Genomic DNA, 24,216 nt, shown 5'->3' on the forward strand with positions numbered 1-24,216 from the left:
CTAGGGATCGGCAGTTTCGACAAATTTGATGCTTACACACATTTGAGTGCAATCCGTAGTAATCCAGAATACGCGTCGTGTAGATTGCAGGTGCCTGTCATATCACTTTTTTTTTTAATTTCTCGTCAATGTCATCGTTTTTGATACTGTGCATGCAATCGACCTTTTAACCTCGCTGAGCTGCAGAAATATTTTACAATATTATCATTTTCGAAGAGCTTCAGAGACGCTGATATTAACTTAGAAACGCTAAGAACGCTAAATACACCCCCGCAAACGCCGAGCTAAATCCTGTTTTTGGTTGTGAATTCTCGGCTTTTTAAGTAATCCTTGCTAAACCAACAATCACGAGAACAATAATGATGTGTGAAGCTCAGCCAGGTTGAAGGGTGGATTACGTGCACAGTGTGAAAAATGCTGACACTGACGAGAAAGTTTAAACGTTATATGGCAGATCTCTGCAGTCTGCACGACGCTTACTCAGGATGACTCCCGATTACACTCAAAAGTGTACAAACATCGAATTGGTCAAATTGTTTGTTCAGTTCCCCCATAGAACTGAAGGAACACCGTGCCCACGGTTCCTCGATTGCGGGCCGGGGGCAAAAGGTCTATTGTCACCATCTTGTTTTCGTAAAATACAATTTCATTTCACCGGGTCCCGGTTCTTTTGTATTTTCTTATTCCCAGACCAACGGGCCGCGCATTTGGACCGCACCATAGTGTTCCTATTTCAAGGTCAGTACTACTGGCACGGTTTACGAACTGCAGTGGCAATACATGGTTTTTACTCGACGTCATCGCTGCTCGTTGTTGCCCCTTCCTACTTGTTCCCGTCGAAAAAAAAAGAAAAAAAGAAACAAAAACGCATTCCGCGGTTCGCTATGTGTATGCTACAGAAGGTATCCGTGGAAGCGGCAAGTCCACCAAACGGGCCACTGATATGACGTCACAGCAAGCCACGAGTGAAGCGAAGCGTTGTGCGCATGCGCCATGCCGACAACAGCGCCACCACACTGCTGCGTGACGTCAGGGCCGTGCGTTGCTGTAACCTACGCCACACCTTTTATTTTAATGTTTGTTTTTGTCTTTTTTTTTTTTTTTTCACGTCTTTTCTGGTGAAATCAAATACTAAGGCGAGAACAAGAGGAGGCACCAACGCCGAAGAATGCTTGTCCGACGCAGCGGCTTGTTCCAATGGCTCCGAGTTCAGAGTCCTGACAGGGTCGGTAATTGTTCGTTTAACGAGGTGCACGAAGTTTGTATTGTGCCCCCCCCCCCCCTCCCAAACCTCCGTTCTTCTAGCTCGTCCAATTCTCGCTTGTAATTGGACTCCGTTGTCCTCGGCCCGTGCCTCCAAAGGCTTTGGCCCCCCCCCCCCCCCCCCCCCCCCCCCCAACCGTGCTCGGCGTTCGCTCCGTGATTCTCTGCCGGTTGTTTGCTTTATACTCATTTCCAGCTTACGGTGAAAACCGCAGTAGTCGTTACGAACCATCGCAGCCAATTAAGCGCTGTAAAGATATCACGTGACTACGTGCGTCGCGCGTCGATGCGCTTCTTCCGGAAGTCACATGACACTCACGCGGCATTGGTTTGGAAGCTTCGATGGCTCACAGCATCCCCCGCGGTCCATTGTAAGTTGAAACGGAGTATAGTGCTTGGACGAGTCAGTTTCCGCGCAATTCTCGTCCTTTTTTGGCTTGAGAAGTTTGGAGGAGTATCGGTGTTCTGTGCGCGTGGACAGGGGCGGCGTACTGAGGCTTTGTGTTTGCGGCTTCGGATTCAAATCATTCGTTGCCTAGGCGAAAACAGAACCGGAGTTGTCGAAAAATTTGGTCAGTCTGGAAAAATTCTGGGGAACGTGGGAGAAATCATGGACGAGTCGGGGGAGAAGTCAGAAAATGTAGGGAACATAAGGAAAACTAGGCAAAAGTTGGGGGAGTGTCGGGGAAATGAGGGAAATCTGGGAAGCTAAAAAATAATTTTGGTAGTTAGGGTTGCTTGTGATTACTTGCTTGGCTCTATTGTATTATGCACAATCGCTAGTTTTCTTTTTTTCTTTTTGTGTTCGAAAGAATTGAGCAAAAGCTTACTGTTTTTTTTTTTTTTTAAGTTCTATATAACAACTCAACGCTCCTACAAGTAAGGACGCCCTCAACAGGGATAGCTCCATTTGAGCAGCTTATAATATATCACGATTATTTTAGATTTGCAACTTTTTTGTTTGTTTTCAGATTAGTTCGTGTGTGTTACTAAATAGTCATAGACAAACTGGAAATGTCGGGGAATTAAAAACAACCACAACAACAAGAAACTAACTAATGGAAGGAGAGGAGGCACCCCAGTTGCCAGCTTATGGGTCCCCAACTGTTTGCCAGGCTAATGTGGCTTAGTGACAGGCGTGCTTTCAAAGCTAAGTTGGCTTGAAGACTCCGAGTCTACAATGTTTGATGCCTGGCTTCTGTATTGTCTTTCTCGTCGCCTTGTTAACTGATTAAACAACTGACTCTGTTGTGAGCGTTCAGCTCTCTTTAAATTTAACAGAGGCGACGGTTCGGGAGAGGGGAGCTTTAATAATTGAGTGTAGTTCGAAGAATCGGGGAATGGACTGCGTTTCAAAGTTTGTTCTAGCGTGGGATCGGGCGGCAGAAGGCTGTGAAAATGGCAGTAGGCCGAGGAAAAAAAAAAAACTTATAATAATAGACAAAAAAAAAAGTCTGATGGGGCAACGTATTTTCGAGAACCTTGTCGACGTCATGCGTCGAGCTGACGTTTGTCTCCTGCCCACGGAGATTGCGACAGAGGGAACGACGGAGAGAGAGAGAGAGAGAGAGAGAGAGAAGTACGAAGAGAGCGAAAAAAAAGAGCGAATTAATACATAGAAATAAAAAAGAAATGAGAGAAATCGGAGCCTAATCGTGGCTGCTGCAGCGCCGTGGGCGCAACGTCGCGTCAACGGTCCAACGTCGCGCGCGGTTTGCTCTATGGAGGAAGGAAGAACGTAGGAGGCGAGAGGGAAGCGAGCGTGACGTGTATGGCGTCACGGCGACGTCATCATTGACGTCACGGGTGTGGGCGAGAAAGGAGGTATGAGAGAGAAAGGGTATCTTAGGAGTGAAGGGGTGGGATGGGGGTGGACTTCATTGATTCGAAATGCGTCGGCGCGAGCTTCGCTGATACCTCTTGCTTCTCATATATACGTTGGTTGTTGGTTTCATCTATTGCTTTTGTGTTTTTTTTTTTGCTTTTCATGGGGGGGGGGGGGCGACTTTTTAGGGTTTCTTTTTTTGGAGCGCGGTTCGTATTGTTTCAAGCGCGTACTGTTTTGATCTTTTCTGCTCTTGTATGTATCTATGCCTCTACGTGTCTGTGCGTATCAGGATTACGCGCGTCTGTGTGTATGCGTGTGAGTGTTTTATTTGTTTTGTTTATGTTTACGCCATAGGCCTGTTGGAAATCGAAACCGCTTTGCGGCGCTGAGCGTTTTTGATTGAAAAAAAAAAAAGTAGAAAAAAAAAGGAAACTGGTGCAGTTTTTTTTTTTTTAAGTAATCTTTATTTCTTTTTTTTTTTCTAAAGAACAAAGCGACTTGGCATGGACATTTTGTGAACGAAAGAAAGCAACCGTGGTCCCGGATTTACGAACTTGAAAGAAACGAGGGAAGGACGTTGTGGTGGTCGCAGTTTTAAATTGTCCCTATACTTGGGAGGTGGAGAGACTTTAGGAGCGTGCTGACGAAACAGAGATATATATGTCTCACTAAAGCGAAAGCGCTATGCGTAATTGTTTTCAGGATTTCGGAACTTCTGCGAGTCTCCAGCAGAAAATATGCACCATTAAAAGGACGCAATATATATATATGTGTGTGTGTGTATGTGTGTTTATTGCGCTAAAATAGTGCTCAAAATGTTAGACACGTCTTATTGTGAAACCCTACCGTATACCTTAAACGTTTTAAATCTCAATATATGTTTGTGCAAAGTTTTGGTTTCACGCAGCCCGGCGTAATTCCTGCGAGACCGTTTTGCACTTACTCACGTATGCCATTGAATAAATTAAATCACAAAAAAAAAAATTAGATATACTGTACATAGCCCGAATTTGTGTTAGCTCGAAATTTGTTTTGAGCGTTCGTACCATATCGAACGTAGCTTAATCTTAGTATCTCGTACGTATGCATCATTGTCATATATTTCTGACTATAGCTGAAAATAATGGCATTTCTTGAACCCTGGAGGGTGGGGAAACAGAAGGACAGGACGACACAATCTTGTTTCTCTACACTCCAAGGAATAAAAAAAAAGTTTGAATTAAAGAAAAGCATAAAAAGATGATTATAAAAAAGAGTTAGAGGTGATTCTTAGTCTTTCTATCCCGTGAATCTGAATATCACGTTCGTTTTCCCCCGAAGATGTAATTAAACGCGAAAAAACACGGAAAACCTCGTACCGGTCGTTTCGTTATAAGAGGATCTTTGGGCCGCCAAGCGCGTGTCGCTCGTGTGGGCAGCGTGTGCCATCGCAAGCTTGCCAGGTATATTCCCTCGCACTAACGCCAGTCGCGACGTCTCTTTTTTTTTTTACATTTTTTTTAGAATAGCGAGAGTGCGCGTGCATAGCTTTGATAGGCGCTGAAGATGCACGGGAGCGGAGAATCCGAAAACTCCGTTTATGACGTAATGCTCCGGGAAGGAGGGGCTTCCGCGGTACCTTGAAAATGATTTTCTGAAGTCTCCGTGCACCAAACTGAAAAAAATAATTTCAATATTCGTGTTCCCAGGGGCCAAATGAAGACGATTAAAGTGTTTTACTCAAATGAAGAAAAAAAAAAATATTGCTTTGCTCTTAATGCTTATACAGCCTTGATAGAGATACGGCGTCAACGGGTAATCGGTCTCTTAGCTGTAGATGAGAAATTTAGCCAGTGCAGTACAGCCGTTCAAATGCAGAACCGCTTCAGCTTCTATTTAACCAGATCGCCTGCATCCTGCTTGCATTGACGTCAAGAATGGCAGTTCGATATAATTTCGGCCCTGCACTGGAAGGATACTTCACCGCAGAGGAAGCGTTATAGAGAGGAAGCCACCTCTTCAGGAGCAGCCGGATTCACTACCGGCGACTTCATGGGCAGAAGTTGTCTTCTAGGGAACATTTGCTTCATGCGTATGTTCCCTCAAGTCCCTAGCTTGTACCTTTAGCGTCTGCTATTGTTTTTGAAATATCCCTAGAATTCCTCCTATTTAGCTGCTCTGTGCGTGTTCGAACGTAAAAGCCTTCCAATAACCGCACAAGTACGAAACCATCAATTTCGTTCTGGGGGTGTTCTCTAACATTGAAAAGCAAACAAACAAACCTGAAATGATTTCGAAAATTAAGCATCTACTCAAACACTGAGGCAATCGTTAGAGAATTTGCGATGATACATTTCGACTGTAAGGCGAATTTCTTTAGTCACTGTTCCTTTCTTGAATGATTTTTTATTGGTTCGTGTATTTAAAAAGTGTTTAAAAAAAACTTTTGGAGTGCATCATTTGTCCTATCAGTAATAACTCGGCGATACTATTTGTGAAGAAGGCAGAGAGCTTCACGCAGGATGTGCAAAAATGATTAGTATTGATTTACTGAAAGTGATGTGCGGGTTTGCATCCTGTGCTGGCTTCAGCTAGATTGTTTATTGTTTTTTTATTTGATTACGGTTTCTCGTCTTCATTATCAGGTTTTAAGGGTGAATCTTCACCAGCTCACTTTTTAAGAGCCTCTTTACGTTATAAAAGTTTCTTAGAATTCTAGAAATTTTTTCTTGCAGAATTTTTTATGATTTTTTTTTTTAATTTATAAATTGGACTGGTTTGCTTTTACTGGCTTCGAGTTTATACATTATCGACGTATCCCTAAATGACACACTAGAAAATGCGTTAAAAAGTAAATGCTTAAATTTGTAACTCTAGTTTGTGACATCTATAATTAAATAATTGTTTATAATGTTGATGGACCATTTCACTATCCGTTCTTCTGAATATACTAGCCCCATAGAGCACGTCCTTCCGCTTAAATTAATAAAATTTGGCGCCCCCGAAAAACTTTTACGCGCTTATGGTTCTCCTACCGACCTAGCTTTGATCTATTTTTGTTTTGGCTTATCTGTTTCTACAACCACAAATTAAATTCTAAGCGTTAATCCAATAAGGACTAAAAAAATAGTTTTTACATTTTTTTATGTACTTTACATTCTAACGAATGGGTCTTAATTGGAAGTTAAGTTGGCGAAGCATCGACGATAACCGGAGCACAAATAACAAAAGCGTATATTTATGGCAGATTACTTCGGGAATATTGTCTTTTTTTTTTTTTTACTCGCGCGTCCGTTAATTTTTGATTTTTTTTATGTTTTGGGTATTGTGTTTTTTGTTTCGACAATTGAGTCAGTAAGGGTGCTATTTTTGTTGTAGACGTATTTTTTGTGCGTTCGAACATTTCACTCATGAAGTTGTGGTACGTTCTTTTCTTCTGTCATGATGCACGTAGCATATATATATATATATATATATATATATATATATATATATATATATATATATATATATATATACATTTTGTTTAAGTTGCGCTTAAAATATATTGCAGCGGACGGTTTTGTTCTTTCGATTTCATTTTGCTGGATTTTGCAGTTGTCGCGTACCTGATTTATGTTCTTCAGATTTTACGTTTGAGTGCCCCTATTCTATTTCTAATAAGTTATAGAACGATCAAATAAAACCAAAAACTACAATTAGCTGTTTATTGTACAGCAAGATTGAATAAATGAATAATGGAATTGTACATCTTTTTTTTAATCACCTACGGAGTCTTAGCGCCGTGAATGTTCGTTATGTTAAAAGCGGCCAAGGATTTCTTACGCTCATCGAAATCACAGAATGGTGGACGGACGATACAGCTGACTAGTACATGAGCGCCACTCATGTACTAGTCGACGGTTTGTATTTGTCAGGGATCTTCATTTCAGTAGTCATTCCCCACTACAAACATACGTTATATTTGTAGACTTTGCCGAAGCATTCGATATCGCCCCCCACTAACGACTACTACTAAAACTTTCTCTCCTAAATATTAACCCTGTAGTAATATATAGAATGGATAGCCTTGTTTCTAACAGGTAGACAACAGTCAGTCTCCATGAATGGTTCTTCCTCTAACTCAGTCCCACTATCTTCAGGCGTCCCCCAAGGAAGCGTTCGCGGCCCCCTTCTTTTTCTCATTTATATTAACGATCTTCCTTCTTCGATTACCTCAACTATCCGCCCATTCGCAGATGATTGCGTTATTTGTAGGAAAGTCTTGGACCTGACAGACCATTATGTCCTCCAAAATGACCTTGACGCTATATCTTCCTGGTGCTCAGAATGGCAGATGGCCGTTAAGCCCGACAAATATAAACGAATGACCGTTACTGCGAATTCAAACAAATCCTACAGCCAATATACATTACTCATGAAGTAACTTGAATGTGTTTCACTCTACAACTACTAGGAGTTCACATCTCTGAAACACTATCATGGAACCAACAGTTCGACAACTTAGTTGCCAACTCATTAAAACCTCTAGATTTCCTAAGGTGCACCCTACACCTGACCTCCACTTCAACAAAACTGCTAGCATAAAAAATAGTTATTCTCCCAAAACTAGAACATGCAAATATCAAATGGAATACACATCAAAATTATATTTCTCCTAAATTAGAATCTGTTCAAAGTTAAGCAGCCCGGCTCATATCAAACGACTTTTCGCTTCGATCTAGTGTCTCAGCTTTAATAGCAAATTTGGGTTTCACTTCATTGTCACAAACGGCGCAAAATTAACCGAATATGTTTCTTTCGTGACTTATACAACAGTAACTCGTGCTTTGAAAACACCTATTGTCATTCCGCACATTATATTTGTCCTCGAACCAATCATTGCTGTAAAACACAGCAAAAGCAATACCAGTCACACACAAATTCCTTCCTGTTATCACCCTTAATAATATCGATTACAGAATGGAATAACTTCCCAGACGAGGTGGCTACCAACACGAATCCCGTTGAATTTAAAGCAGTGTGCGCGGGCCTATGGTATAAATACTACACGTACGTGCTTATGTCTTGTTTTCATAGTTACTTCCTGTTTCCCCGTATTGAAATTACTGTTTCATACATAGTTACTTTCAGTGGAAAATTTTCTCTTGTGTACGTACGATGTCACCTCTCTTTTCTCAACTATGTTGGGCTGATTGCGCTCATTTTGTTACTTTGTTATATAATGACTGTGATTGGAAAGTTGTGATTCTGTTGTTACGAATGCACGCACCGCCTATCAGCCTCATGTAATGCGTCCTCGGGAGACGCCGAAATGTTATCGGAGGTGTAGCATGCTCGCGCTTTGAGGCGGCACAACTGTTCAAGACCTTCCTGCCGTTCTAATCCTATAAAGTACCCTAATTCTAGCCAGCAAGAAAACCTTTTTTTTTAAATTATTAGTCTTGTGCGAATAGTGGATCTTGAGTTCAAAGCGAATTCGAAGCGAATACTGGTTTTGGTCGAATATTATCGATTTGAATATCGAATAGTTTTTCCATGCCTTCCACTACCATTGCGTAATGCTTAGATGAAAACCCAGCTAACTTGTGAAGGTTGTTCCACTTGTTCATTTATAAGCTAAGTTTATCTATATTTTTTAAATGTGTCTTCATAAGGTCTGATTTCTGGGGATGGCAAGTAAACAACGAATTTGACATAAAATGAATCCTATAAGAGATGGCCATCTATACCCAATTGAGTGAATTTACAAAGTTTGCTATATAAAGTATGCCTTGTTTAATCTCGAGTTAAAAATAAATAATTGCACATGTTGAACGCAGGTTGTAAGGGCATCTCTGCCTAATATATTATACTCTTGCATAACAGTCAGTTTAATTTTGGAAATTTTACTACAATGTAGATATACACATTCACGAAGTTTCCATTTATTCCCAAATACAGTCGGCAGGCGTGCACCATCCCGCTTCGAATGTATGCTTTTCTTCCGAGAACGCAGTTGCGATATTCATACTTTTCCAAGTGTTTATTACTGCGGGTTACTCCGTTAAGTGCGCTTCTTACCGAGCACCGATGTAATGCGGAGAAACAACACCCGCGGAGCTTGCTTTCGCGGGTATTGCTTCTCCGCTACGCACCAGTGCTCGGAAAAAAGCGTACTCAACGGGGCTAACCCATCGCAATCAATTAACACTCCGAAAAACGCGAATAGTGCAGTTCTCCTCGAAAAGAATATCGAATAGTCTATTATTGGAAAATCTTATTCGAAATTTCGAATAATCGCACAAGCCTATTAATTATATTTCTCCGATAGCACCGTAAACACAGGTATTTTTCCTCCGGCATTGGCCCCCATAAAATAAACGAATTTATTAAAAGTATTATTTACGTAGAATGCACGTGGAAGGGCCAGATAAGACAACTGTTTATTCCCATTAAATGAAAGAAATTCTGGATGTTGGGAATTTTAATTTTGGTTGTTGTAAACTTTTTGTTGTGAACTTTTATAAAACGTTTCATTTTTTTTCCAGTACCTGATATTTTTGTTTCTACGATTAATTTATATGCTGACCAAACTGTCCTATATAAGGGACAGGAACTTCTCAAGCTAGCCTGTGTAGCTTTTTTCTCGCTCTCTCATTTTCCGCGACTATGGAACCAATAAAATTGATTTGAATCGAAACGAGTTTGCGCGGTCGCGCACGAACAAAACCATTAAAAGAAGAAAGCGTCCGCGATCTCCAGATGGAAGACGCGTAGCGAACTTACACAACGTTTCCTATCGCCGATTAAAAAAAAAAAAAAAAAAAAGAAAGGGAGCAAATCTGAGTAAAGGGCAAAAAGGATTCCCATATTGAGTTCATGTAGGCGTGTATGCGTGCTACATGTTCGTGGCTCGCGCGTCTTTCTGAAACTCAAATGGAAAACGTCTCAGCCGCCGTTCGGCGGCAAAAACAAACAGAAACGAGCCTATATTTTTGTTTTTATTTGCATATTTGTTTTTCTATCCGCGAGAGAAACGTTTTTTTTTTTTTTCAATCTATTTTTGAGTGTACAACGTACGTGCACGTTTTTATTTTCTTAAAAGTGCGCTCTCTCTGAACAAAACCTAAAACAAAAACGTAAAAAAAAGAGAAAGAATCCTGGGAGTCTCCATCAGCCCCAAAACTAGATCAAGGCCCAAGATGACGGGACGGCGTTGTGGTTCCGTATACAGCGTCACTTTCACGAGTGGAGACCGCCACCGCCGCCGCTATGTTGATCATTTCCTTTCCGGGGCACGAAAAATGACGTCATTAGCATGATTGCGATCGTGTCCGACACGACTATAAAAAGGCATCTATTACTGCGCAGTACGTTATGTGCACGCGACAGTACGTGTGTATATATATGTATGTTTGTGTGAAAGAGAGGGAGAGACTTTGGTGCTTGTATGCTATACATCAAGTGCTCCGAGATGGGCTTAGCCGCTGGCATATATATATATATTCTCGTGCACTGGGAATACAGGATGACGGAATTATTTACGGGTCAAGCATGTCGGAAGCATGCCTGCTTCGTGCATACGTGTGCTTCGAACAGACAGTTTGCCTATGACCGGTGTCATCATTCGTGGAAGCATCATGCCCCAGGCAGTGTCTGTAAACTGTCGTCGTTCGTATGACGTATTGGTAGTGTGACGACAACTTAACAACAATCTTGGATAGAAAAAAAGAAATAAAAAGAAGACGGATGGATGCTGACGATTATTCGAGATGCGCTTCCATCTTTAGAAAGAGGGTGTGGCGAGTCCTACCCTGTTGTCGTCGCTCTTCGGCCGATGAGATTGCGTCATTAGCCAATAAGACCGCCCAAAGGCGAACCACGAAGCAAGAATAAGCGTGCACGTGTTAAGCTGCGTTTCGTAAAGCTATCAGTGACTTATGGTGCAACGCTCAAAAATCTCGATGGTGGGCAACCAAAAATCTCAATTCCCACGTTGTTCAAATGTTTCACAAACAACAACGGATCTTTACGTTCTTGCCCCTTTTTCATCACGAAAAACAAACAAACAAACATTGACCAGTGTAGTCGATTTATGATGCCAACAACCAACCGAACTTTGACCTTTTTAATAGTTTTCCTACACGTTCTGCCAAAGGTACGCGAATGTGTTCGCTCAGATCTTCTGCGAGGCAGAAAATCGTCTTAGTTTCCTCCTCTCCTGAAGGGACCAAGAGAGGGGGAGGGCGTGACCGTGACGAACATCTCCCCGAATAGCAAGACGCGTAGCGCTGGAATTTCTGCATAATGCGTCGGAGGTCATCGCTGTGCGTAGATAAGACACGAGTGCCGCCTAAGCATTGGGCTGCGACTCGGGTTGGGTCGCTGAGAACACGAGTACGAGCCGTCCTATGACGCCGCAATCGTGTTTACTCTGTTCCCCCGCGTTGGCCTCCAACGTGTGACGTCGATATTCTAGGCAAGGCCTGTTCATGACGGCATTATAAGTGGATTCCCGACTCGCCACCGAGCGGTAGACGCGCCTTCATGTACCCGTTGGTCTATTGGGGAACACGTTAAAAGTGTTAGGGCGATTTTTGTTGTGTTCATTCTTCCGGTGAACGAAAACCTTTACAAATACCAACTTCTCCTCTTTTTAAAAAACAAATATAAGTCTCCCCTCATTTTGAATGTTTCGAAACACAACGGGGCTTGCTCAGAATACAAAGAAAAGAGAGAGAAAGAGAGAAGAAAAGAGACGAAATAGGGATTTGGATCATTTGCGTATTCCCGCTAGCGTTAGCCTCGTAAGTGATTCGGAACGTCCGAGAACTGAACTGAAAAATAAACGGAATTTTAAAACGTCTCAGCGATCAAAAGGATAAGCAAGATCAGGATGGGTCTCGGAAGAGAATCGCAATTTCGCTAAAGGCCCGTGTCTTGGGGGACACTGGAGGGTACCGGGGCATTACTTCCTGTATCTTAACTCGAGTCGCCCATTCTCCCCGCAACTTCCTTCCTAGTCCCCCCCCCCCCCCCCCCCCTCCTTTCCCGCGCCCCCCTTGCTGACCTTGGTTTCAATTTGGGCGACCGAAGTATTAACGTTGGGTCAAATTTTTATCTTTCGCCCGAAATTTGGTCGAGTCCGGATTTTCCTCCATCCTTCGTTCTTCGGATGCAGATTGCATCGTGACACGATTGTCCTAGGTTATCTCCTTTTACTGCGAGGCTGTCATGGATGACTTTCGCGTGTCGAATCCCACAGTTTACGGCTGTTACAGGCAAAAATGAATTGGTTCAACTACGGTTACGGATCTCCGCCGCTTCAAAGGGAGGTTCCTTAACTGGTCGACTGCGAGCGGATGCTTGGTCAGCACAAGGAAATATCATCTTCGGCTGCTTTACTTTGTTCTTTCAAACATTTTTTTTTTATTTACAATTTGCTTTTTTTTAACCTACGAAATCGTTATTTACACCGTTTTGCTTTTAAAAAAATAATTGCTCGTATTGTTAAAAAAGAAAAGAAAACGCTGCTTTGTGTTGTTGCGGATATCAAAGGAAAAAAAAATATCAAACACACTTTCGAAATCCTCGCCTGCTAAAGTTATGCAAACATGCATCTCTCTGCACGCGCGACGCATTTACATAAAATTTACCGAGTCGCCTACGAAGAAATCCAGACGTGTTCCACCGAATTTTAAAACACGGAGGTGGTGATGCTTGTTTTTGTTTTTCTTCAAAAGTTTACAGTTAGCAGACGACGCGTGGCCACTGCGTTATGGGAGCATTCACAACTGAACTGATTCTGATGAGATCTAAGTGTCCCTTGTACGCGTACTTTGTGCAAATCAGCTTTTCATCGAACGCATGCGTCCCGTTAGTGAGCAGCTCAGTTAAAAGTTAGTTCAAATAGCGTGTGTTGAAATAGGTGGAGTGTTGCGAAAAGCCCGGCAAAGTATTTAGTGAGGGAAACAGTTTGCGTGCTGTGCAGACTTGTACGGTACCGATTACAACTAATCAAATTACTTGTAATCGATTAGTTTTTAGAGTAATGTCGTAGTCATTTCAATTAATTTATTAGAAAGTAATCGCAAGAGTAGTCTGGTTACTTTTGGAAGTACCAAAATTACTTGTAACCGTCGCTATATTTTTCTTCCCTTTGTAATAGTGCCCTTTTTGTTTCTACGAGTTCCCTATCGAGCAATGCTCGAACAACGTCTCCGAAAGGAAAAAGGTTTACCGAAATTCATGAATGAGAAGTTTGTAAGTGGGTGATTCTAATTCATTAATGGACACTACACAACACCCTTTTTCAAACTGACAAAAAAATCTGTCGTAGTTTTTTCCGAGTAAGGCGCAGCTCGTGAATAATGCGCAAAACTTCCTTTCTTTTTCTCGATGCGACTACGCGTGTAGGTGATGTTGGACGAAATCCTCGCTTGTGTTCGCGTTCACATGGACCGTGTAAGCGCTGCTTTGTCTGACGGTGTTCGCGTGTTTGTTGCGCGCAGGCGCAAGCAAGACGAGGTCCAGCTCCTCGAACACGCCATCGGGCAGCGCTGCGCCGAGCTGCGCAAGGTGGGTGGCGAGCAGCTTGTGGCCACGTGCCAGATCTGTCTCAAGACCAAGTTCGCGGACGGCATCGGCCACATCTGCAACTACTGCGACATCCGGTGCTGCGCCCGCTGCGGCGGCAAGGTGTCCCTGCGCTCTTCCAAGGTCATCTGGGTCTGCATCCTCTGCCGCAAGAAGCAGGAACTGCTCATCAAGACCGGACAGTGGGTCCACAGCTCCCAGCTCATGCCGCAGGCTCCGGGCGGTCAGGACGCGTCCGCGGCTCGGGCCCGGAGGCTCGAGCGAGCCCACTCGGCCGAAAAGGACAATTACACGGCGCACGCGGCGCCTCCGGGCCTCATGCGACTGGTGCACGGCGGAAGCCTACAGAGGATCGGCAGTCTCCACGGCAGCGGGACAGGCGGCGGCGGCGGCGGCGGTGGTCGAGAACTGAGGCGACAGTACTCCTCCCAAGACCCGCCTTGTCAAGACCGCCGCCTCTCCGGCTGTGACCTTCAAGAGCGGCACCTAAGGTCCAGGGAACCGTCGCCCGAGCGGAGGTGGGGCCCCGTCGGCCGCATCCTCCAGCAAACCCCTCTTCAGCAGCAGCCGCCTCAGCCGCTCGCGCAGCAAGGCATGCTGCCCCCTCATCTTCAGCAACAGTCCCAGCTACAGCAGCACCCGCAGCAGCAGCAACAGCAGCTGCAGCAGCATCCCCAGCAACAGGTTCAGCTTCAGCAGCAGCAGATTCAGCATCAGCAGGTGGTCGCTCAGCAACAGCAGCAGCAACAGCAGCAGCAGCGTCGCAAGGTGGAGTCCGTGGTGCGCAACGACTCGCTCAGTTCGGATCAGTCTGAGTGCGTGCGGCCTCCGCCCCCGAAGCCCCACCGACACAAGCGGGGTCGGAAAATGCGGCAGAGGTCGCTGAGCTCGTCCGACGACGAGGTCAGGTCCACTCCAGACTGCTCCAGCTGCGAGGAAAGTGAGAGCGTGAGCGAAAAAGGTCAGGCCATCCGTCTTGGCTTTCTCTCTCTCTCCAATGATTCAGTTCCGTTCACACAGTCTTGGTAGCTTACTTTGCGTTACGTACGCTTAGGCACTGCGCGTTCACACTGCAGGCGCGTTCACACGAGAACGTTCGCTTACGTTTTCTTACGTTAGGTTTTAAATCGCCGGAGCATCCATCTCTCGGAATGTCGCGTGCAAGGCTGTAACTTGTTGCTTCGCTTCATCCGAAGCCCAGGTGATCCGGTGACTTTCAGCGTAAGCAGAGGTAAGCTTCCGTAAGAAAACGCGACGTAAGCGAGCGGTGCTGTGTGAACCGGCCTTTCAGGGCTGTCCATAGAGGTTACGATTCGCTCTGGGTTGTGCCGTGCACGTTTTTTTTGTTGGACGGAAGTGGGTAGGCTTCTTTTCTCCTCTTCCGCTGTCCGCTTCGGACCAATTTTTGTTGGGAGACGAGCGACTCTCCGCTCGCGTCCTTGGAAGAGGTTCGTGACGTGGGCCGCTGTCAGTCCCGAATTTCCCGAAAAGAAGGGAAGCAGATCATGGCGAAGGCCAGGCGGAAAGTCGCGCTGTATCGCGTTTTAGGGGCTTGATTGACGTCTTCGCTAAAATCGTACACTCGCGCCGAATCGAATACGATTCTTTTTTTCATTTTGATCGCGCACGTATTGAATCGTGTCCTGTGTGGACAGTTCTTTAGTAAGGCCGTAGTGCTGAATATTATATGTCAAGTGAAGAGGAGAAGGAGGTGGGGGGGGGGGGGGGGGACTTAGATAGCAATGCTGCGCGAGCGTTTGGCTGGGTCTTATGTTTCAACGTTTAAACACGAGTCTTGGCCGACCGCTGGGTCATCACTCGGGTCCATTCTGTCTTCCGCTCGCCTCTCGTAGATGACGTCAGCACTAGGGCCTTGCTGTGTAGGTGGTGTTCTCTTAGTTATGTCTACAGACGTACTGCTTCGTTTTCCTCCGTCTTCACTTTGTACGTGCAAACACATGTTTTTTTTTTTTCTCCTAGGGTAACGATAACTGCGACTCGAGTATAGGGTGTTTTCACCGACGTCATTTCGTCCGACATTTTGTTGTTATGAGTATTCTGGAGCGTGCAGAAAACGAGCCCTTCGAAGCTTCACATCACACGCTCAAATCGGTAGTGCAAAAAAAAAAAAAAGTTTCATCACGCTGACATCTAACAACAAAATGTCGGATTAACGTTGTGTGATGACAGCCTATAAGTTCTTGTTGAAAGCCGAGATAATCAGAACGTTGTCGTTTACGTAGTTACGCGATAGAGATAAGTGTGCCGACTTGCTCGAAATGTATGAAACGTCGTTTTCTCTGAGACGGCCTGCAATAGGTTTTTGCCAAGGCTAGGACATGAGTGCTTGGGCGCTGCACGCTGCAGGCGCTCGCGTCGGACATTTGATTATACTGTGGTCCTTAGAAAGACTGGCTAATATTCCGTCCACTGCCCCCCCCCCCCCCCCACACACACACACACACTCTTTGGTGACTGCTCCAGAATAAAAGCGCTTGGCGGCGCTGTGAGCAATCGCCGTGCTAGAATTTGGCAGTTACCAAACCACAAAAGAAATCTGGAGAAAATATGACCGACACAAACAAATGAGCACTTCGCAAATGAGATATTTACACCTCCGGGCCTTCAGAAGCATTAGCCGTCCTTGCCTTGCTGATCTCTCGTTGTTCACTGTTTTGGTGTAAAAAGGGAAAAATAGGAGGATGAACAACTTGAGTATGCTTGTTGTTATCGTCGCTGCATGCACCTCGCGGCCGAACAAATGTAAATCTGCCCTTCCTAAGAAGGCAGACATCAATGCTTTTCCATTAAGCTTCTTGAGACTGAAAAAAAAAAAAAAAAAAAAAAAAAAAGGTAGTGTGTGAGGAAGGTAGCAGCTGCAATAGCACACCGTGTGCGCGCAGCGCCCCCTGCCTTTTCATCCACTGCGCTGCCATCTGTCTGTGTGGAGACAGGCGTTCGAAAGGGAGACTAGCCGGTCTTTCTAGGGACCATAATTATACTGCGGTATCGAGGGAAGCGTTACCGATTTAGGTGCTGTATTTCAAGGTAAGGGGAGAGATAAAATAAATGGGACAAATATGTTTCGAACCTCAAACCTTCGTAAGCTAAACGAAGCCACGCGTCCCAGCCTTGAGCCAGAAGAATTATTGGCTTAATGCCTTCATGTTTAATGAAGTAAATATCGCCTGCGTTCTAAGAAATATTGCCGAGCATTCTGTTGAAAGCTGGAGGTTTCAGAGAGGATAGAATGGCTAACGTTAGGTATTAAATGCTACTAAAGTGACCAGAGCATAAAGGCTCGTTCACACACTTGCCTTGGAACCTCCTAAAATCTCTTACAACGAGAATACACACTGGCGCCATCTACTGGGTTGCAGTGCAAACTGGTCGGTCCGGCGTATTTTATATTTCTCTCACGCATTATCCTTTCTTTCTTGGCTCGAAAAACTTTTGTCAACGTTATAAACGAGCCTTTCTTATAGGTAATAAGTACTTTTGACCTCGGAAATCCCACAAAACCTTGGCTCATGTGAAATGCAGTTCCAGGGACACCGCATAGATGGCGTCAGAGTGCCATTTTGTTTAAGGCCACTGTGAGTATGTTCTATCGTCCTAAGAAATTTTAAGAGGTTTCAACAGGTCTCGTCTCTCTCGGTCGTACTCGGTTGCAAGAGTGTGAACGGGCCTTTAAAACCGGGTGCCTTGGAACCCCTTAAAATCTCTTACAACAAGAGGACACATTGGCGCCATCTATTGGGTAGCAGTGTAAACTTGGTGGGCCGGCATATTTTCTACTTTTCTCGCGCATTAGTTTTTTCTTTCTTGGCTCGAAAAACTTTTGTGAACGTTATAAAGGAGCCTTTCTCATAGGTATTACGCATATTTGATCTCGGAAATCCCGCATAACCTTCGCTCTTGTGAAATGCATTTCCAGGGTCACCGCATAGATGGCGCCGGAGTGCCAGTGTGTTCTCTCGTCCTAAGAAATTTTAAGAGGTTTCAACAGGTCTCGTCTCTCTCGGTCGTACTCGGTTGCAAGTGTGTGAACGGGCCTTAAGAACCAGAGTCTTGACTGAAAAAATAAGCTGGCAATATTTGACATCTAAGATTGGCTAAGATTGCCTCATTCAGTCCCAGTACTTTGATATAAAATTTAATATCAGTGTCAAGCTGTACAACGCAAGAAAGTGACATGGTCGGAATGCAGCTTGTTCTTTGGCTTTTTGCCATTAATTATGTTTAGCTTCTAAAGCCTTGTAAACGAGTTGACTAAAAGAGAAACAGATGCTTGGGATTTTCATTTTCCGGACGGTTTTGCTTTGTACTATTTTTTGTTATCTTAATTGGACATTTCTCTTTAATAAAAAAATTCCGGTTCCTGCAATTATTTTGTCGTTTTAAGCCTTCGTTTCAGACACGCGTCCCTTATCTATGTTCACGAGAAAATGATAAAACAACCGTAAAAGTAAACGCCATCGTGCTTACTTTTTTGCTGCTTATGTTTAAGTTTTACTGTCATCTTCCTTTCCCTTTTCTTCTGTCGTGGTCCTATTCTTTCCACCCGCTACTTCCTCTTCTCCATCTTTTCGTCCCTACTGTATCTTACGCGTATGTTTTGGTGTATACTTCTTCGGGAGCATTTTTCAACCTTCCTTCCCGGCATATTCCCTCTGTCATTTTCACTCTTTTCTTTCATTCTCTCCTCATTTCTACGTTTCTTTTTCTTTCCCTACCGGTCTATCTAGTCTGAAACATGATCACGAGAAAATGTAAAGTAGAGAGGAGAAACCTCAGGAAGACTGCTCTAAAATATTTTGCCTCCGCGTTCGCTGTATGCGCGCACACACATATACGCGAACACGCACACACTACTCATACAACGCGCACACACGCATACATACACAAGTACACGTATACAACGCGCACGCACAGCCACACACCATACACACATACACGCATACACGCACATACGCACAGATCACATACAGATGCGTGCACACACGCACATAGACACGCACATGCGCCCACACACCAGCAACGGATGCCCTTTCGTTTCTATTCTTGCGCTTCCCTCTTCCCCAAATTTCTCCCTCTCTCCCTTGCTGTTCACGCTTTCCTTCTCGCTCTCCAGTTCGCGCTCTCTGCCTCTCCACTTTAATATTAGCGGCGGACCGATCAATAGCTGCAGGCCGGCGGAAAAGGTAGCCTCCGAGGAAGGGTTGAGGAGGGGGAAGAAAAGGCTAGGGAAGGGAGGGGAAAACGATGGGGAAGGAAGAGGGAAGAGAACGGGGAGAAAGGACAAGCTTGGGGAAGTCGAGGAATGGGGAAAGGGCAGCGTAGGGAGGAGGACGGCCGTAGGGGAAGGAGGACTGCCGTATTGAAGACTGAGGGAATGAGCGGTAGAGCTCTGGGGAAGGGAAGGAAGAGAGAAGAAAATTTGGGGATGAGGAGAAAATGGATGAGAAAGGGGAAACTGTCCCGGATGCTGCGGCGGCGGATCGGAGTGCGGGGCTATTTTTAGCCCGCCCGCTGGTAGCTGTGTGTGGGCTCTGTCTGGCTTCAAGGACGATTCGCTGCCGCGGCCGGTCTCTGTCGTTGCCGCCGAAACAAGCCCCCTTTGACCCTTTCCCCAATTTCCCATCCTCTCCCGTTTTTTTTTTGTTGGACTTGTCTCTCTCTTCTTTTTATTATTATTGTTTCTTTTAGCGTTGTCCCTGGACAGAGTTCGCGTCTGTCTATTACGTGCGCGTTAAATGGGCACACAAGGCTCTCCGCTATGTGCAGTAGTCATGTCCGAGGCCTGCCTTCGTGTGTTTGCTCCCGCGTCTTGGAAAACTCGGCCGAAATTTGACGTCTCGTTCGGTTTGCTCTATTTGTTGACGCTGCAAATGCTTTTTTTTATAGTGTGTGCGCGCGCGGGTGGCGTCCGCGGGTATTGCGTACGCAGGTGTGTTTCCGTCGGATGGGTGCGCGGTGTGTATCGCGCGTGCCCGTAGAAATGCTCTTAGGAGGTGGACTCGAAGTCGTCCCGTCGCACTTAGGATAGGTCAATAAAAAGGGGCATTTACGCGGGTGCAAATAGAGCCGAGTGTGTCCGAGAGGCGGACTTATGGTTTACGTATTTTAGATATATCTTTTTTTGTGCATGATAAAATTTTAAAGTCTGTTGCTTTTAAAGAAGGGAGGGAGAGAGAAGCAACTTTTATTTGATCTGTTTCGAAAGAACAGACTCTTTGTTAGCTTGCAAAGCATATACTTTTTGCAGCGAGGGTACGCAATTCTTCTCGGAGGACGACAAGTTTTTTCTTCTATTTTGGTAAGATCTCGGGGGCCCACTCTGTATAGGCGACATATGGGTGGTGTCATCTTGACGTGGTTTTTGTTAGATTGTACACATAAGCGGCGATAACAGTAAATGGAAGACTTTAATTATTTTGACGACGATTACCGGGTATACTAGTCCGAGCTTACAAAACGCGCATCACAGAGCAAGGTTCGTGTTTTGCTCGCGCCGGTGCAAGGTCTGCAAGCTTGTGCAGTCGCGCAAGCACCTTAGATGAGGTCTTTTGCACCTGTGTTAAACGCAATCCAAACCAACGCATTTTTTTTCAGCGCGCGTACGCCGTGCGCTTTCCGGAAATTGCGTATTTCGTGACGTTCTTACTGTTTCCGGGGTGCTTTCTGGGTCACAACCGTGCCCGTTGGTTAGGGGGGTGCGGTTTCGGGCGTGCGGAGAGCATCTGCGTCAGACGGCGAAGAAACCCGTAGCCGGAACTAGTGCCCTCCACCGATTGGCCGGGAGAGGAGCGCGTTTTCGTGCGCGTTCACAAAAAGTTGAAATCATCCAACTTTCTTACGCGCGTCCGGAAGGTGCAAGGAATCAGTGCGACGTCACGAAATACGCAATTTCCGGAAAACGCCCGGCCTACGCTCGCACAAAAACGGGTTGGTTTGGATCGCGCTTTAGCCTCGTTTAGTCTCATATAATTTTAGAAGCATTTGCTTAGTGGTGGCATTTTGCATTGGAAGGGTTGTAGTAAGATTACAAAAACTTTTTTTAAATCTTGGATTTGTAAAAGCCAGTTTGTTGTCTAGCCTGGCGTATAGTCGTGGCACGTGGGTACGTTAGTAGGGATATGAAGGGAAAGAGATGTGCCAGAGGAAAAGAGGGGAACGACGTTTCGACCAAACGATCTTCTTCAGGTATGCTAAGAGGGGAGATGACAGATCAAAAAAATATATACAACCTATATACAAAAGGCAAAGATGACACGAGAGTATAGTCGTGGTACGTGAGTGGAGTGTAAAACCACAGACTCATACTGCTGATACTCTATGCTCCGAACGTGCCTGAAGACAGGGGAGCAATCCCTCCCTTCGCTCCCCGAGCTGCGTGTCATTACATGCAGCTCGGGGAGCAAAGGGAGGGATTGCTCCCCCGTGACGGTGTTTTATGAACGATGTGACAGGAGTATATCATACAGTGAAGAGACACGTCTCAGACAGTGTCGTTATTTGTATATGGCGTGTTAGCAGTGCAATCGCGCGACTAAACGCCGCAGCCTGCGGGGAGGAAGCAAAATAAAGAGAACGTAATACTCGGTCGAACGACAGGTATTTTGATTGTGTGTTTGCCATCGAACCTATATAAAGTGCACGTGAAAGCACACAAAAGCGCGCGAGAAAGCAAATTCTACAAGGCGGCCGGTTAATGCGCCAAGAAAACAATTCAAAATGGCACCTAGTTTTGTCGTTCCGGAACGTGTATTTTACGGTACCATTTTGTTTCACCAAATGTCTTTTAGAATCGAGCATATTTCCCTGTTTTCAATAATATTTTTATTTTATTAGTTTCGATTGACGAGTGTCACGTTGCGCTCGACACCGACGCCGCTTTCGTTATTACCCGAATGTGACTTCGCGAATTGAAGGTATCGAAACTCGGTAATATGGAAACTAAGCGGTTTAAGGGACCAGTTTCTATAACGAAGTTTGCTATGCTTCGTTTCCGGCTTAAGTCCAGACGTCAAAAGCAAAAGTCACTAAGCCTTTTCTGTTTACGGCTGGTTCAGCGATGATAGAACACGCGCAGGAACACGATTGGTTCCTTGTTCTCGTAGCATCGGCTGCGTCTGGATTTAAAGTGAAATGAAGTGTAGTGCGTAATGTTTTCAAACTTATTCCTTCATAGCACCTGGCATTTAAGGCTGGTTCACACAGCACCGTTTTCTAACGTTACGTTATGTTAGGATAGCTTAAGTACAAGTCACCGGGATGACATATGTACTTCGTAATAAGCGTGGCTACCAGTTCACGGAGATAGTCTGACGCGCTACATTCGAGACACGAATGTTTCGGTGACTTATACATGACGTAAAAAAAAAAAACAAAAAAAAAACACACGTAAGAGCACAGTGCTGTGTGAACCGGCCTTAAGTTTGTGTCTGTTCACGCGTATTACAGTGTGTGTGTGTGTTGTAGGATTGCCCAAGAATATATCTACAGTCCTAATTGCGTGCTTTTTCGAGAGCAAAGCATAGATCGGACACGTGTACCCTTTAAGTATTCGGCCGCGGCTCGTGTTGTCACCGATTGGTCACGTAAAACTTGCAGCGCTTCGGCCTGCGTATGCGCGGACGGTTCGCGCGAATTTTATTTCTGCGCACGTTCTGGTGTGTGGGAACACGCTCTGGTGTCTGTAAACAGGGTGTTGGTCTATTTTCTCGGCGGGAGGAGTCCTTTCCCGCGCTGTCTGGAAGAGACGACGCGGTTGCTGTATTCACGTCTTCTTATTCCTCCAACGCTGCTTTCTTGCTGTTCAGGCGAGGCGGAGGTTTTCAATCGCACGTGGAAGCAGCGGGAAATTCTCGATGCCAAAATGAAAAAATTCCTTTCGGTGAGCCCACTGCCTCTACCCCGGTTCCCCTTTCCGTCCCTTCTCCCGAAAACACCCTCTTCCTCTCAAAAGAAGAAAAGAAAAAAATAACGACAGAAAGCACACCAGAGTAATTTTTCACTCGTTTCTAGGACTTCTTCCGCAAGCGATGTTTTCTTCGCCTTCGTCCCTCCCTGCAAGAGTGGCTTCACCTAACGTCACGTTTCCCCACTTCCCTATTTTCGGTTCTTTATCTTCCCTATGTTCCCCTTTCGTTTTTACGCGTGTATTTTTTTTTTTCGGCTTACCGGCGTCGTCTGTTGATGTCGCGGTTTTTTGCTTTGTTTTTTGTTTGCTTGTTGTTTGTTCTTGTTTTTCAGTCGGATTGTGTATGTCTGTGTGTGTATGTCTGTGTTCGTGCCTGCGTTGGGCGCATATATTTATACGTACTATGCGGTTTGGTGTTCGACGCACGTTTGATAAAGTTGTGCTGTAAGATAACGCCATCTTTTTTATCTTTTATTTTACAGGGTATGTTTTGTTTTGTCATCATGTTATGTTTCGTTGTCCGGTTTTAGTTTCCTTTTTTATATATAGATAGCGCGGATATAATGAATTTAATATGTTTATACTATATGTCAAAGTATACGCACGTTTTCTATGAAAAAACAAGAAAACAAAAACAAACATACACGGCACGGTATGCAGCATACTGATTACTCGCGCCGGCGAGCTGGTTTATGTGTACGAATTATGCTCGTATCTCACAGCGCGTTCTATATTCAGGTACAGAATGACTGGCAGGATCGCTCGGAGTGCATTCCTGTCCACGCATTCGCGATCTAGCTCGATGCGCATCGAAATACGAAACGGCCTAAAAACACCCAACACAGTGCAGCTACTTCAGGCATGCGAAGATATGATGCCTCCCCACACACACACACAATCAAACAAATACACACAGCCGCTGCTTCTTTGCACGATGCACTACCCATTGTGCGTTTATATACACTACGGTTGCCGGCCTAGGATATGGTAAATTTATTTTCAACCGTTATCTTCTGCTGCCAGCTAAGACTGAAAATACGATACCCCACCGCTCGGTGGCGGGCTTGAACAATAAAATCCTTCACACGCCTTTTTTTTTACCGGTCTCGGGATATGTCGAGCAAGCCATGGCTTGCATGTAACGTGGTGCGGCACGTCTGCTGCTATAGGTGCGCGCTAAGCAGCAAGGCCAGCACATAGCCGCTGATTCGGCGTCGATGCAAGTCGTGTGTAGTTAGACGTTGGGACGTTTGCGCATCGTGCAGGTGACTGCGCTTATCCGCACGCGGTGGCCGGCGGCGGCGCTCTGTCGGGCGCGGCGCACTCGTGCGCGGCCGTGCCCAGCAAGGCGGGCTGTCTGGGCGGTCCGGGCCACCCGCCGTTCACGGGAGGCAAGAAGACGGTGCGCTTCAATCGAGACCACGGCGGCTGCAGGACGCCCCTGCCCGACGCCCTCACCAAGGACTCCGGCATTGATACCAGTAGTAGTGCCACTCTGAACGAGGATCTGTGCCTTAAGGTACTCGCCGCCACTGCCTAGGCCTTAAAGACACACTTTCCTTTTACTTGTGTGTGTGTCTTTTACACATTTTGTTATGTGTGACATGCACGCCTTGGTGGTGGCAAAGTGGTTTTAGGTGGT

The 24,216-nt window shown here is 45.3% G+C and overlaps 1 protein-coding gene across 1 annotated transcript in view; it reads left to right on the plus strand.

Annotated features, from left to right (window-relative positions):
- The window catches only part of LOC8024180 (regulating synaptic membrane exocytosis protein 2), a 96,528-nt gene that overhangs the window by 27,214 nt on the left and 45,098 nt on the right, over positions 1-24,216 (plus strand). Inside the window, exons 2-3 of the mRNA XM_029966753.4 lie at positions 13,564-14,609; positions 23,840-24,093. Coding sequence (XP_029822613.2) covers positions 13,564-14,609; positions 23,840-24,093 — 1,300 coding nt within the window. The remainder of the gene's footprint in view (positions 1-13,563; positions 14,610-23,839; positions 24,094-24,216) is intronic.

This window comes from Ixodes scapularis, unplaced genomic scaffold (assembly GCF_016920785.2).
Source record: "Ixodes scapularis isolate PalLabHiFi unplaced genomic scaffold, ASM1692078v2 PGA_scaffold7__128_contigs__length_106722199, whole genome shotgun sequence".
NCBI classification, from domain to species: Eukaryota; Metazoa; Arthropoda; class Arachnida; order Ixodida; family Ixodidae; genus Ixodes; species Ixodes scapularis.